Consider the following 13813-nt stretch of genomic DNA (forward strand, 5'->3'; position numbering starts at 1 on the left):
TTTAACCCCACAAAAATTACGGATTACAAATTAATTGGATGATTAATTAAAAAAAAAAATCTTTCCTGTACAATTGGAAACCAACTTGGGTTTTTTAATTGATTTGTTGCTCCTGATATCGTGACATGATAAAGAGGATTTTGTGGCAGTTTTACGATTGCAATATCTCAAAATTGCCCTATGACTTATACGCTGATTTTTGCTATTCTCCGGCCAGCCTGGTCTCTATTCAACACAAATAGCAATAAGTCAACTGTAAATATATGTTTAAAGAAATACTTTTCCTTTTCTGTTCCCAGAATGCAATGATTTGACGCAATGAATTTAATTAATGAAGTCGTAAGGACATTAATCGTTGTTGTGTATTAATTGAATGTGTGTCATATTTAATACTATTTTGTTTGATTTGTGTTTTACTCTGTTTATATTTTATTTGATAAAGAATGACCTCATTAAGAAATTTTATTAGATATATTTAAGGATACAAGTTTACAGTATATAGTTATGTATAATAAATAATGACACCGGTGTTGCATGTGTACACCTGCTGTAAATACTTAAAGGTAAAAGTAATCGGTAAATATCGGCCATTTGGTTGATTGATCGGTCTGGCCCTAATTTGAATGGTTTGAATGGGCTGAGATATGTGGAAGGAGTTAGGGTGAATGATCAATTTTGTTTTTGGTGCAAAATAACAGGAATGCACCTCACTATTGACTTAATAAACATACATGTAGCAATCCTTTCCTCACCGATCCTTAGTAAGGTCCTGTTTTTCTTTTTCAGGCGCAAAATGAGGTATCACTTCATTTCAACCACTCCGTGCCACTGTTAAAGAAGCTCGGACTCACTGCTAATACTGAAATATCTCTGAATTCTGGCAATCATGGCAATCACTCATTTTATTACAGAATGCACTGCAAAGCACAGAACCAAAAGGTAAGATGATTGTAGGATGTTTGGTTGTACTAATTTAAACGCAAAATTGCCCTGTGTGGATTACAGATAAATCAAGAGTTGACCATGGTGAAAGAATTTCAGACGGTTATTGTAAAGAGTCATTTCAGACATACACTGAGCTACCTGCATTCAATGGGCGTCCCTGGCAACAGTAGTTTCCAGGTAGATTCGGCCAGCCATCAACTCTGACAGTAAGCAAGCAAATATTTTACATGTTATCTTGTTTGTTGATTGTACAGGTGGAGCTTGGGTCCTCTGAAGGGAAGGCCCTTAACCTAATGGTCCAATTTGGGCATCAGCAAGCAGGCCTGAGACTGAATATTTACTGTCTTCTCATGACCAAAGAGATAAGAGCAATAATTTGGCACAATTTCTTGTGGCTACAGCAAAGAGGAATCCCACACAATATTGAGGTACAGTACTACAGTATATGTATTAATACAGTGGCATGTATTTAAAAGAGCCATGCTACTAAACTGAACCACCACGATATCTCGATTCATCATTTACGCTTATTTAATTAAGCAAGGTTTATATTATGGATTTTTCCAATACCACAGTATACAAAAAAAAAAAAAAGGAAAATTTAGTGTTGCGTCCCTTCAGCGTAGTATCATGCAACAATTCTGCCCAGGCGAGGCGCACACAGTCTTTGACTGCAAGCAGACCCCCATCGGTGGATGATGTAATGCCGTTAAATTGATCATCATTATTAAAAATGTCAAAAGGCAGAATTAATTGTCCATCCATCCATTATATAAGCCGCTTCTCCTCACCAGGTATAGAATTAATTATTGACTCACAATTTGGATTGGACCTCACTGGGTGATTTAGAATTTGATAGTGTGGTGTGTAAATTCAAGTGTCACTTTTATAAATGAACTATTGCTCATAAAATAAAACGTGTCTTTTTTTTTAATAGCGCCAAGAAGGTGAATGCATTAATTTATGTTTCCATGTATTTGTCTCAAAGGGCTTATGTTCCACTCAAGGGATGTCACCCCAGCATCAGTCCCGAGCTCGGGTTACTGTAGACGGGCACAAGCTGCTGGACTCGGGTGTGAATGTGAGCTCGGTTGATGGACATCTGGCTCTACTTCTCTCCTACTCTCCGTCGCCTTCAAATCAAACTTGGAAATGCTTCGGTCTCAACACTGCAGTGACTGCGCACTTTAAAGGTCAGATTGTTTAACAGCTGAAATCCAATTTTATGGCACTAAAGAGGAGAAGGTTTTATGTTTTATGTTGATTTAACAGTTTTTTCATTCACAAAGTGTTTCACTGTCATCATAAATATCTTTCAAATCAAATCGGTCCAACAGAAATGCACTACAGCAGTACCTTGAGATTGGAGTTTAAGTTGATCCAGTACCACACTTGTAATCTAAACACAAGTATTTCAAATCATCTTTCTGCCTTGAAATGAATAAAAATGTTATTATTCCGAAATATGTCTTTGTTTTATTAGTTTGACAATAACTTTTCTTTTTTGGATTGTTCATGAAATTCCAAGCTTCAGTTTATGATGGTTCAGATCTCCAATAACTCGTAAATTGTGTCACTTGTACCTCTTGATTTGTGAGTGTTATTACTTTACTGCATATCCATTGAATATTTAGTTTCACACATTTTACGAAATAACATCTCTCTGCAGGTCCTGTAAGGAGCATCTCAGTGCACGCTCATAATCAAGATTGGCGTCTTCGCGTGGTTGCAGATGTTGCAGGCTTCGGGCTACAAGGAGCGTCCAAAGAGGGTAGAGTTACTCTCAAGCACACGAGAGCTGGAGACTCTAGTCCGGCCTTGCAAGTAAACATTACACAGAACAGAAAGCTTCAACAACAGTACTATTTGTAGATTGCCAACCTTCTCTTTGTTTGTTCATTTAGGTTGAGGCCTGGGGAAGACTCTCTGGCTCACAACTGAAGTCGTCCTTGGCAGTGAACCCTGAACTCACATCCTCACTTGCAATCATCATCCAAGGGCACCATCTGCCCGACAGGTAGGCATGGAAATCATTCAATTCTGACAAATTGGCGACTAGCTTCGGTTAATCACTCATCACACATGGCACAGTTTTTGGTAGTCTCTCCAAATGATGACAAAATTGTTTTGTCCAGCAAGGACCTGCTGGTGAAGGTGGTTCAGAGTATACCCAAGATGTTGATCTACTTGCCATCACAACTCAATATCCACTCACAGGTTGGTTGTATGTAAGTCATGCTGAGTAACGACCATGGCGGACTCGACATTAATGATCTGTCGTTCCTTCTGTCCAGTTGAACCAGTCCCAGTCCAGTGTGGGAGGTTTGGTGGAGGTGTTGTCAGGAAAAAGGCGGCTGTGGAGCCTCGGGGAGTTGGCGGTGATTGACAGTGGATACAGACAATCTCTGGAGCTCAAACACTCGTACCCTCAGGTATTGTTGGCTTTCTGTGCAGCAGCAGCTGTGCCAGCGTGCGGCCATACCTGGTGTTTCTCAGTGGTAGTGGATTTTTGGATAACGCGGCTTGGCCGAGGAATTAAAACGAGTTCACGGAGAGTGGCTTTCATTCCAATCCGATGTCACATTTAGAAGAGTGCCACTCTTCTCTTTGTTTCAAACTCAAGTCAATTAATTACTATTATGCCGTCTGTGTTCTATAGTTGAAGCTGCTTCCAAGGACTGTTGCAATGAAGACCGTGTATGAAGCCAGGAACTGGAGTTACCTAGTGCAACACGGAGCCTTGTGGGGAAAACAGGAGTTCAGTTTGTCGGGCCTTTATACAGCACCTCCATCGCTGGATAGTGGGAATCGGACCCTGAAAGGTAAATATTATGCAAATATTCCATAGAAACAATGGTGCCTTGAGATACCAATACCCTAATATACAAGTTTTTCAAGATAGGCACTGCCATTTGAGAGTTTAAAAAAAAAAACACATATATATATATATATATATATATATATATATATAGATATAGATATATACATATATATATATATATATATCTATATATATATATATATATATATATATATATATATATATATATATATATATATATATATATATATATATATATATATATATATATATATATAGATATATATATATATATAGATATATATATATATATATATATATATATAGATATATATATATATATATATATATATATAGATATATATATATATATATATATATATATATATATATATATATATATATATATATATATATATATATATATAGATATATATATAATTTGGCGTGGCGGCACGGTGGCCGACTGGTTAGCACGATGGCCTCACAGTGAGAGACAGCATCGGGCGTGGGTTCGATCCCGACTCCGGCCATCCTGTGTGGAGTTTGCATGTTCTCCCCGTGCTTGTGTGGGTTTCCTCTGGGTATTCCGGTTTCCTCCCACATTCCAAAAATCATGCATGGCACGCCGATTGAACACTCTAAATTGCCCCTAGGTATGAGTTCTGAGCGTGGATGGTTGTTCGTCTCTGTGTGCCCTGCAATTGGCTCGCAACCAGTTCAGGGTGTCCCCCGCCGACTGCCCGAACATAGCTGGGATAGGCTCCAGCACCCCCTGCGATCCTAGTGAGGTGAAGCGGTGCAGAAGATGGATGGATGGATGGATGGATAATTTGGCGTGCAAGCAGTTGAGATACGTGCGCTGTCTGGTGGTGGCAAACTGAAATGGCTCAGCAACATGCAACAGTTAGACAAATAGTGAACAATTCCTAAAAAAGAGAACCTTCAAGCTGTTTATAGTCATTCCCAGTTTTATTTTACCGTTAAACTAAACGTAAAACAAATGCCTATATGCTATTTATTTAAAACAACCCGTCCAGACAGATTTCAATACTCACAATTATATTTTCTTTATGCTCTGCGATAAGAAAGTAAATGTTCCCCTTTCGTCACATTTCAGATATGAGTGTTTTAAAACACATCATGTTTTTCTACCTTTAAGTGTACAGTTTTCAATGATACAGTCCTGTGATGTTGCAGTTCAGATCAAGTGCCGACCTCGTTTGACCAGTTTGGAGGTGGCACTTGAGCGCTCCCTTCAAGGTTGTCTGGACAGCGTTTCCTTAGCCTGGATGAGACACGGTCGACTGGAGCAGGTCGGCCATCGCACACAGTGAAACTGATGACTGCCAGCTATTTTCGTGAGGAATGATTTTCAGTCACATTTGTGTTTTGTCTATTTCAAGGTCAGAGCTCTCAGCTTGCGGAGTCATTCCCAGGAGAATAATGAGACCAAATTGGAGCTGAATCAGCCCTTCACTTCATTACTTAGTCAGCTTTCACTTCACACGCTCTCACGCGGCTCTGAAACAGAGCAACGCAGCTTCCAGCAGGTGGCGCTCCATGTTCATATGTTACATTGTCAGACTTTACGTGTGTAAAATACTCTCTAAAACCACCAAAAGACCTCCTCTCAGATATTGTTCACAAATCTGTCTAAATCTGTGTTAGCGAGCACTTTTCCTTTGCCAAGATATTCCATCCAGATATTTCACATGTGTGATTGGGGTTCGAGTGGGTCAGAAAACGAGTCTGGACTGACCCCCATTTTCCACATAAATGAGTGTATCCTTATTTAAATATTGTCTGCTTGACTCAGACCCAGCTGTCCTGGGTCAGTGGAATGCCGGTCAACATTTCCATCAGCCTCAACAAACGATGGCAGCTCAACTCCAGCAGGGGGCAGGCATGTGCTCAATTGTCAACCCCAACGGTAGGGAAGAAATTGTGTCAATCTCAATAAAGGGTCTGTCTTTATTCTTAGGCTAATACTGTATATTTGTGTGCGAATAGATTGTGGCATCGCCTGTCAAAAGTTGTGTCTCAGTCAGCCAGGAAGGAAACTTATTTTCACAAAATGCTGAGCTAAGATGGGATAATAGGAGTGTAAAACAAAGCATGAAGTATCAGGTACACACAGCTTGAATGAAGACGTGATTTCTCCATCTTCTTGCATTTCTAATTATATTGTGTGATTTTTTTTTAGAAGGATGCACGAGGAATGCACAGCCTCCACATGAATATCGGCCTGGATAAAGTGTCTCCTGCGCCGTGTCCCTCACATTCTATCTTAACTAAAATCCAAACTAACCTCAGAGATCGCTTTGAGTACACAGTTTTGCTGGCCCTTTGTCCCCCACAGCCCGTAAGTACATGGCTCTTCGTCAGGTCGCTAATCTCTCATTATACAGTAAACGAGACGTGTCTGACGTCATTGATTTTTTCGTTGGAACAGTCAATCAAGCAAATGAAAATAATAATATGAAAACATTGTTGGAATCAAAACTACCAGTAATGTCGGTATTATGAACACAGTTTAATAATATTTAATTCTCACCTCATAAATTTTGAATTTTTCCGTTCGTTATGTCACAGTCCTTGATAGAAACACTTTTCAGCCACTTTATTCACAGGCTGGCGCTGCCCCTCCACTCAGCTAAATCAAATAAAAAAATAACTAATTAAAAAGCATCTTACAGTTTTCTGAGTTACAAGCTGTCGCCTGATTTATTTCTTATTATAATTATTATTATTTTTTCAACATGTTTCATTTACGCTACCATTTGAGTAAAGCATAAAAAAAGGAGAGCCACAGTTAGTGATGCAAAGTGTTGTTCATTGAACAGGACAAACACAGACGTAGAAAATGAAAACACTCGTAAAGCGCATGGACAGTCACACTGTACTATAGTGTATGTGTCAGACTTTCAGCTAAATTACACTTTAAAAAAAAGTTGATTTCTTTAAATTTTCTCTAATGTTTTCTATTAATATTTTACAGTGAGTGCTATTTTCATTATTAAAACACATATGGTAACAAAATGTGTTTTTTTTTGGGAGACTGGAACAGATTAATGGCCTCTCAATTCATATCAATGGAGAAAACTGATAAGATATACAGTACGGGTAAATTGAGTTACAAGCCAAGTCAAGGAACAAAATTAAGCGCTAATGTACTACCCTTGGCAAAAAAGTATGGAATCCGTCTCACAGGATGTTCATTCAGTTTTTCAGAACACAATAGTAGCATAAAAGCAGCTCACAGACATGACACCAAACTAAAGTCATTTCAAATGGCAACTTTCTGGCTTTAAGAAATCAAGTAAAAGTAAAGTAAAATCTTGAGATCAAGCAGAGCGAAATATTATGGAATCACTCTGAAGGAAAAAAATATGGAGTCATTAAAAAAAAAAAAACTTAACGATAGAACACTTCAACACAACTGTCTTGATGCTTTGATGTGCTCGTTGGACTCCCAGGACGCTTTCTTGCCTTAAACAACCTTCTCCTGTTGTTTGTACTTGGTCTAGATTTGAGACAGAGTTGCAGTGAGCAACAAATATCTTTTGGAACATTACGGAATGATTTACCTTCTTTAAGAAGTTTGATATTCCTCTCCTTTGTCTCAACTGACAGCTTTTGTGATGGAGCCATGATTCATGTTAGTCCACTTGGAGCAACAGCTCTCCGAGGTGTGATCATTCATTTTTAGCTGCAGTCTACGATTGAGCAGATCTAATCTGAATCAGGTGTTCGTTTTGGGAATGGAAATCTCCAGGGTGATTCAATAATGTTTTTCTCATAATTTAATGATTGCATATTTTTTTCCCTCCACCTGGTCTAAAATTTTTTATTGAGCACTACCTTTTTTTTTCTTGATATCTTTTAGTGTTTCTTAACACCAGAAAGTCGCCATTTAAAAATGACTGAGGTTTGAGTCATGGGTCTGTGATCTGCATTTTCTTTTGCTAAAAATGTACAACATACATTGTGCTCCATTCATGTCTGTGTTTTTCAGACTCTGATGTGGTCAGGATCTCACAGGCTGAACTCGGGTGAGGAGCTTTTTTACATGCAGTCTCGTCTGTCGGTAACGGGACGCCCCAACCTCTGCAGCCTCACGCTCATCATGACCAACTCATCTACTGCTCAGCGCTCCAATGTGACTCTCTTCACTGAGGTACAGACAGGGGTGGGCAGGCAAAATTTGATTTTGGGTCCCTTAATATCTGCCAATAAAATTGGTTTGTTGAGTGACTATAATGAGTATCGTACAGAAAAAAAAAACAACTAAAAACCTTAAGCGGACTGGGGGTTGATATACAATACAATACAATACAATAAAATTTTACAAGTGATTAAAGCTTTGGGTGGGTTACTGAATATCATCTGGTAGATAAAATTACAGCGCAAAAACAAATACAACGACTTAAGCCAATGTAATAATAACGGTGGTGTCGCCATACCCATCCATCCATCCATTATCTGTTGCAACCATCCACGCTCACACTCATACCTACGGACAATTTAGAGTGTTCAGTCAACCTACTATGCATGTTTTTGGAATGTGGGAAAAAGTACTCGGACAAAACACACGCAGGCACGGGGAGAACATGTAAACCCCACACAGGATATCTCAAATTTCCCCATTGTGGCACTATTAAAGGACATCTTTATCTTTAGAATAACCGCTGTCGGAATCGAACTCTGCAACTCTGAACTGTGAGGCCATCTTGCTAACCAGTCAACACCATGCCACCCAATTGAAATATCATGATATAAAAATTGCTACATTGTTATCATCATCATTGTGACATATTCAGTTTTGTTAGTTTCTTTATATCTCCAACTTCAGTAAAATATCACGATAAGTATGTTTGGATATTAGATATAGAAATCTAAGTAAATCTGTACATGAAATGAAATATTAAAATATCAAGCAAATGCTTAAAGATGAAATATGGTTTTAAAAAAAATGGAATAATTATGTCTTCAAGACTTCAAATTGACCATAGGTGTGAATGGTTGTTTTTATGGAGTGGCGACCAGTCCAGGGTGTACCCCGCCTCTGGCCCGAGGTCACATGGTATGGGCTCCAGTTCATTTAGTTACTGTGGACAAATGCCAGAGAAATAAGACTGATGTGTACGGTGTTGGCAATACATCCCAAAGTCTCTGCTCCCAACTAAGCGCTTTCATGGACAAGAGTCTCCCATGAAACCAAATGCTATGGCAAATTTGCATAAAAAACATTCTATATTTTATCAGTCAAGGATGGGGAACTGGAGTGTGGAGGTTGGAGGCAGTGCGTTGTCATGGCTCCAGGGGTCTGGTCTTCTTCTACGTGCTCGACTGGACCACAAAGAGGAGATGTGGTTGAATGGCACAATGGGGGAAACATGTCTCCAGACCACTACAGGTTATAAAAATGGTACATGCTGAATCAGCCGCACAACACACACCAAATAATCATTCTTAGTTTGACTGACACTTCCCTATTCCCTTTTGAAGTGTCCAGTTTTTACGATATACACATTTTTTATTGTATGTGTCGGTCTGTGTATGTGCAGGTTCTGGCCTGAGTGAGAATCTTTCTGTGGTGGCATGTTTGGGGACAAGTCACAATCTGATGCTGGATGTACAAAAATTTGATGGCAGCAGTCAACCTGAAACTTTGGGAAGTCTGTCTGCAGGAGCAGCCAATCAGAGGCTGACACTGAGAGCAAGCGGATGTGTGGAGAGTCTTGCTGCAGTGGAGGTAACACATGTCCCCCTCCCTGCCCAAAGAAAGTACATTGAAAAAAATATTTAAAAAAAATAAGAATAACAATCAGCAAATTGATGAACCCGCAAATGTCAAACAGCAATTGTGCACAAGTCAAAGAAATGGAAATGTTCATGGATCAAACATTTGTGAGTTTTGTTGTTCAGTGCCTTGTTAAGGTTATGCAAAAAAATACTGAAATATTTAGAATATTGAAATATTGAAAATTCAAATTAAATTCACCTGTAAAGGTTGAACAGTTGTGCGTTTTAGGTTCATCCTGAAATTTCACTCGGGAGTCTTTGGGTGTGAATAGTGTATTCATCTAATCATGTATTTATATTTCCACATATTTTGTCTTTCTTTTTAAAGGCACGGATACAAACTATCAGCTCCCAGATCAGAAACAAGCTTTTGGAGAGAGTTAAGACAATGAAATATCTCCTTGATGAATTCAGACAACAGGTGACGAACCAGCTAATAATGTTGTGATGTAATGTTAAAAATGTCGGAATGAATTTATGGCACTGTGAAGTCGAAAACTGACATATTTCAAAATACCTTTTCTTTGACGTCAATATTGCCAAATATATTATTTTGTAGCAAACAAAAACATTTTTACCAACACTTTTCCCTCTTGCCAGTCCAGAGACAGTGAATTTCTCCAAGATCTGAGTACCATGCCGCTGCTTATTGCCAAACAAGCAGAGTCTTTGTTGGAACACAGAGGCAAGAGTTTGTTGGCTGTGTGGCGCTGTAGCTTCCTTCGACACGTCATCACCACAAGCCTGCCTCAATATCTCAACCTTTTACAGAACACCTCGCGACTGGGACAACTGGAGCTGAGGCGTAAGTAACCCAACTACCTAATGGCAGCACTTTATTTTTTATTGTGTTGCGATTACATTACATTCACGGGTATTATTATCCACTTGGGGTTGAACCAATCACTCAATTAGCTGCTTGACCACTCTGTAATGGCGATTAGAGCTTGGCAATCGTGTGTTTTGGCTTTAACAACACTGATGAAATCTATTAAGACTGAATGGGAGGCGGTTTGCAGCAGAGTCGCTACAATACATTATTGAAAGCCATTCTCATTTCTTGTGAGTTAAAAAAAAATCTTTGTACTGAGGAAGTAACAACTCTGCCATTGATGATTTTGAGTTAGTTATATAAATCAGGCGGTTGAAGGTGTCTCAATGTGATTGAATGAGCGAGAAAAAGCTGAATGTGCATTTTTTCTATATTTTACTAGTGTGCTAAATTGTACTGGTACTAGTGAGGAAAGAGCGTACTAGTAGTTGATCATTAAGCCAGACAACATGGGTGTAGAAAATGAATGCTCACACGGATGTTATAGGGATCATAGCAGCACGCAAACTATTGCTGCTTCTATTTCCGTACCTCCATCCACGAGCAGTCATTGAGTGTTTCTGCCGTCCGCAGGGCCCCTGGCCACTCTCGCCGGCGTGTACCAGGATGTTAAAGGACAGCGGCTGGAGGCCGTGTGGAAGGACGCCGTTGTCTTGTGGACAGAAAAACTTCTGAAGGCCTCCCCTGCTTTGCTGCAGAGTCCTCAGCTCAGGCCACTTGCTCGAGGAAGTATGGCTACGCTCGGCCGTGCCGTGGATTTTGTAAGGAACTTTTAAGACATTTTGGGAACCATTTGTCATATTCTCTAAATTAATCTCCATATTTTTCATTGATTCACATTTTCCAAGACAACATTCCCAAATGAATGCAGACATTTTGCATCTTGACCTCCTCCTGCCTCATTTCTCAAACATTTCAGACCATTTCATCTACAAATTGTTCAGCTCATTCAGGGCAGATGTGGCTAAGTTTCATAATTTCCAAATTTTCCTTTCTCACACATTTCTCGGCTGACCATTTTAATGCAATTGCCCATTCTAAATTGACATAATTCAATTTATTTCACTGCGTTCAACTTTTCACCATTTGTAGGTGTAAAGTTCTGTTTTGCATTTATTAGGCAGGCCAGTACACATACCACTTGGTAGAAAGCAAACTGGCAGTGGCTCTCTCTGGACTCAGGAAACGACTGGCATCACTCTACAAATACTCGCCCAGGTACGACACATGCATCTCAGAAATATGCGAAGAGAGATGTTGTACTTGTTGAGGATTCATTTGTTTATCCAGCGAGTGTTCTGTGGCTGTGTCCATGCCGCTTCCCCCACTGCGCTGGAGCCGTGTGGCTGAGGCCGGTCTTGTAGGGATCCTTTTAGAAGAGTGGCTTCTGAAGCCCCTGCAAACTCTCGCCTCCATTAGACCCTCTGCAGAACTTTACCGTCTCAAGAGGAAGATCATGGACAGCCCTTTTATTCGTAAGAAACGTTCAATGTAATGAGCTCTGCTCCTTACATATCGTGATAATGTTTCCATTTTTTTTTTGTTTCCCTCCAACAGATCAAGCTTTGCTGGTGGCAGATCAATTTGTAGTAACGTTCGACGGCCATCTTTATGAGCTGCCAGGCGCGTGCCCGCTTCTTCTGGCCCAAGATATCAGTGTCAACCCGTTATTCACACTTTTGCTCAATTCAGCCCCACACAACCTCCTCCTACTCAGGTTGAATAACAGCACCGTCAGCATACAGCGCAACGGACAGGTGCAGCACAATTCACCACATTTTTTGGGTGGAACAAGTCAAAGAAATGTCTAATGGAGATTTGTTGTTTGTGTCACAGGTCAAGGTTCAATGCAACAACACTGTGACACACATGTGGCGGAGTGATGGCGGTGTCACTGTCCAGAAGGGATCGCACATTGTGCAGGTGTCCAATCACAATGGGGTGTCGGTCTCATGTGACCTGAGAATTGAGGTGTGCAGCTTGACTCTCGACGGATGGTTGCATGGTAGGAGAATTTAAGACTTGTAATGGGATGATCGGAGCGCCCGTGTACTTTCAAGTGGAACAGTTGACTTGCTTGTGTTATGTTGCAGTGATTCAAAAATGTAAGCGCTGCAATTAATGTCAATGTCCAATTATTGTTTATTGTTTTTACTCTGTCCATTTACTACTTTTTTAAATCCATCTATGCCAGCAGCATTTAGTGACAGGCAGGACTATTAAATGCTGTTCCACTAGGTGCTACGATAAGCAATGTATCCACCTGTTGCCATCTAAATTAATATTATTTCAATATACAGCGATGCCTTGAGATAAGAGGTTAATTCATTCCATGACTGCACTTGTAATTCAAAACACATCTTTCCTCATTGGAATTAATGTAAAAGCCATAAATCTGTTTGAGTCTCGATCCCAAACAACAAAAATGTTTCTTTTTTTTTTTTAATAGAATGTATGGAAATTACACGGGTTACACAATACTAGACCTACGCTGTTTTCGACTTTACAAATCCTGAGTCTCGTCCGCCATTTTTTCTCCAGCCCCATTGTGTAGAGTGTCTGTGTTTATATTCCGTAATTTTCTTAGTGTCATCATCAAACCACGATGAAAGCAATTCAAATGGAAACGGAGCGTAGGAACGGAATTTGTTTTAACCCGAGAACTTCCTGTATTTTTTTGCAGTGGATACAGAAAATATGCCCCTGAGTAGTGTTGTATGAATTTTAAAAAAAAAATATTCAAGGCATTTTTTTTCTACAAGTTAACGCAAAAAATTGGCTGAAAAATTGCTAGAATCTTGAAAAAACCTGCAAGTCGGACACCTTGTATCTCAAGGCACCACTGTTAATACTTACTGTACTGTAAGATAATTCGAATGTAAAAGATGTGCATGGAATGTGAATCATACAGTGTGTTTGTGTGCACACAGGCATGTCGACTGGTCTCTTGGGGACCAATGACAACGAAGCAGGGAATGACTCACCTTTGCGTGACGGCTCCCAAGCTAAACATATGGAGGATTTTTTCTACAGCTGGCAGGTAAATCTGTTATTTATTTGAGCTATCATTGGTACACAATTTCTCAAATGGAAATGATCTCATGGCTAGAGTCAAGGATACACGGATGTTCATGCTCTGTGTTTAGGTGAACTCTGAGTGTGCGAGACCAACAGCTAAAATGGAATTTGTAGCCACGAGGGCAGTGACATGTGACTCTCTGTTCTCCTCTCCCGATTCTCCTCTGAGTTCCTGTTTCAGGGTGGTGAGTATGAAAGCAGTGCGGTGGGCAGGGCGGACATTATTGTTTGGTCAGGTTGATCCCTGAAAAAACAAAACTGAAGAGCTTTTTTATAAAGAACTATCAAACTCTCAAGGTTCTGATTACATTTTGTGATTTTCCTTTAAT

The 13813-nt window shown here is 39.7% G+C and overlaps 1 protein-coding gene across 4 annotated transcripts in view; it reads left to right on the plus strand.

Annotated features, from left to right (window-relative positions):
- apoltp (apolipoprotein lipid transfer particle homolog) overlaps positions 1–13813 on the plus strand; it is a 42028-nt gene that overhangs the window by 26614 nt on the left and 1601 nt on the right. For 2 of the 4 annotated variants that reach the window (XM_088311532.1, XM_088311535.1), the window contains exons 47-72: positions 787–939; positions 1006–1122; positions 1200–1373; positions 1934–2138; positions 2615–2769; positions 2850–2962; positions 3081–3162; positions 3240–3377; positions 3605–3767; positions 4967–5082; positions 5173–5319; positions 5586–5699; positions 5780–5896; positions 5973–6131; positions 7785–7946; positions 9035–9197; positions 9337–9524; positions 9903–9995; positions 10175–10379; positions 10980–11167; positions 11527–11624; positions 11697–11881; positions 11964–12163; positions 12243–12411; positions 13337–13446; positions 13553–13669. In XM_088311532.1, coding sequence (XP_088167658.1) covers positions 787–939; positions 1006–1122; positions 1200–1373; positions 1934–2138; positions 2615–2769; positions 2850–2962; positions 3081–3162; positions 3240–3377; positions 3605–3767; positions 4967–5082; positions 5173–5319; positions 5586–5699; positions 5780–5896; positions 5973–6131; positions 7785–7946; positions 9035–9197; positions 9337–9524; positions 9903–9995; positions 10175–10379; positions 10980–11167; positions 11527–11624; positions 11697–11881; positions 11964–12163; positions 12243–12411; positions 13337–13446; positions 13553–13669 — 3831 coding nt within the window. The remainder of the gene's footprint in view (positions 1–786; positions 940–1005; positions 1123–1199; positions 1374–1933; positions 2139–2614; positions 2770–2849; positions 2963–3080; positions 3163–3239; positions 3378–3604; positions 3768–4966; positions 5083–5172; positions 5320–5585; positions 5700–5779; positions 5897–5972; positions 6132–7784; positions 7947–9034; positions 9198–9336; positions 9525–9902; positions 9996–10174; positions 10380–10979; positions 11168–11526; positions 11625–11696; positions 11882–11963; positions 12164–12242; positions 12412–13336; positions 13447–13552; positions 13670–13813) is intronic. The other 2 variants (XM_088311533.1, XM_088311534.1) reach the window with 2 other exon arrangements.

Source organism: Idiotropiscis lumnitzeri, chromosome 12, assembly GCF_059441095.1.
Source record: "Idiotropiscis lumnitzeri isolate Australia: NSW breed Sydney's pygmy pipehorse chromosome 12, RoL_Ilum_1.0, whole genome shotgun sequence".
Taxonomy (NCBI): domain Eukaryota; kingdom Metazoa; phylum Chordata; class Actinopteri; order Syngnathiformes; family Syngnathidae; genus Idiotropiscis; species Idiotropiscis lumnitzeri.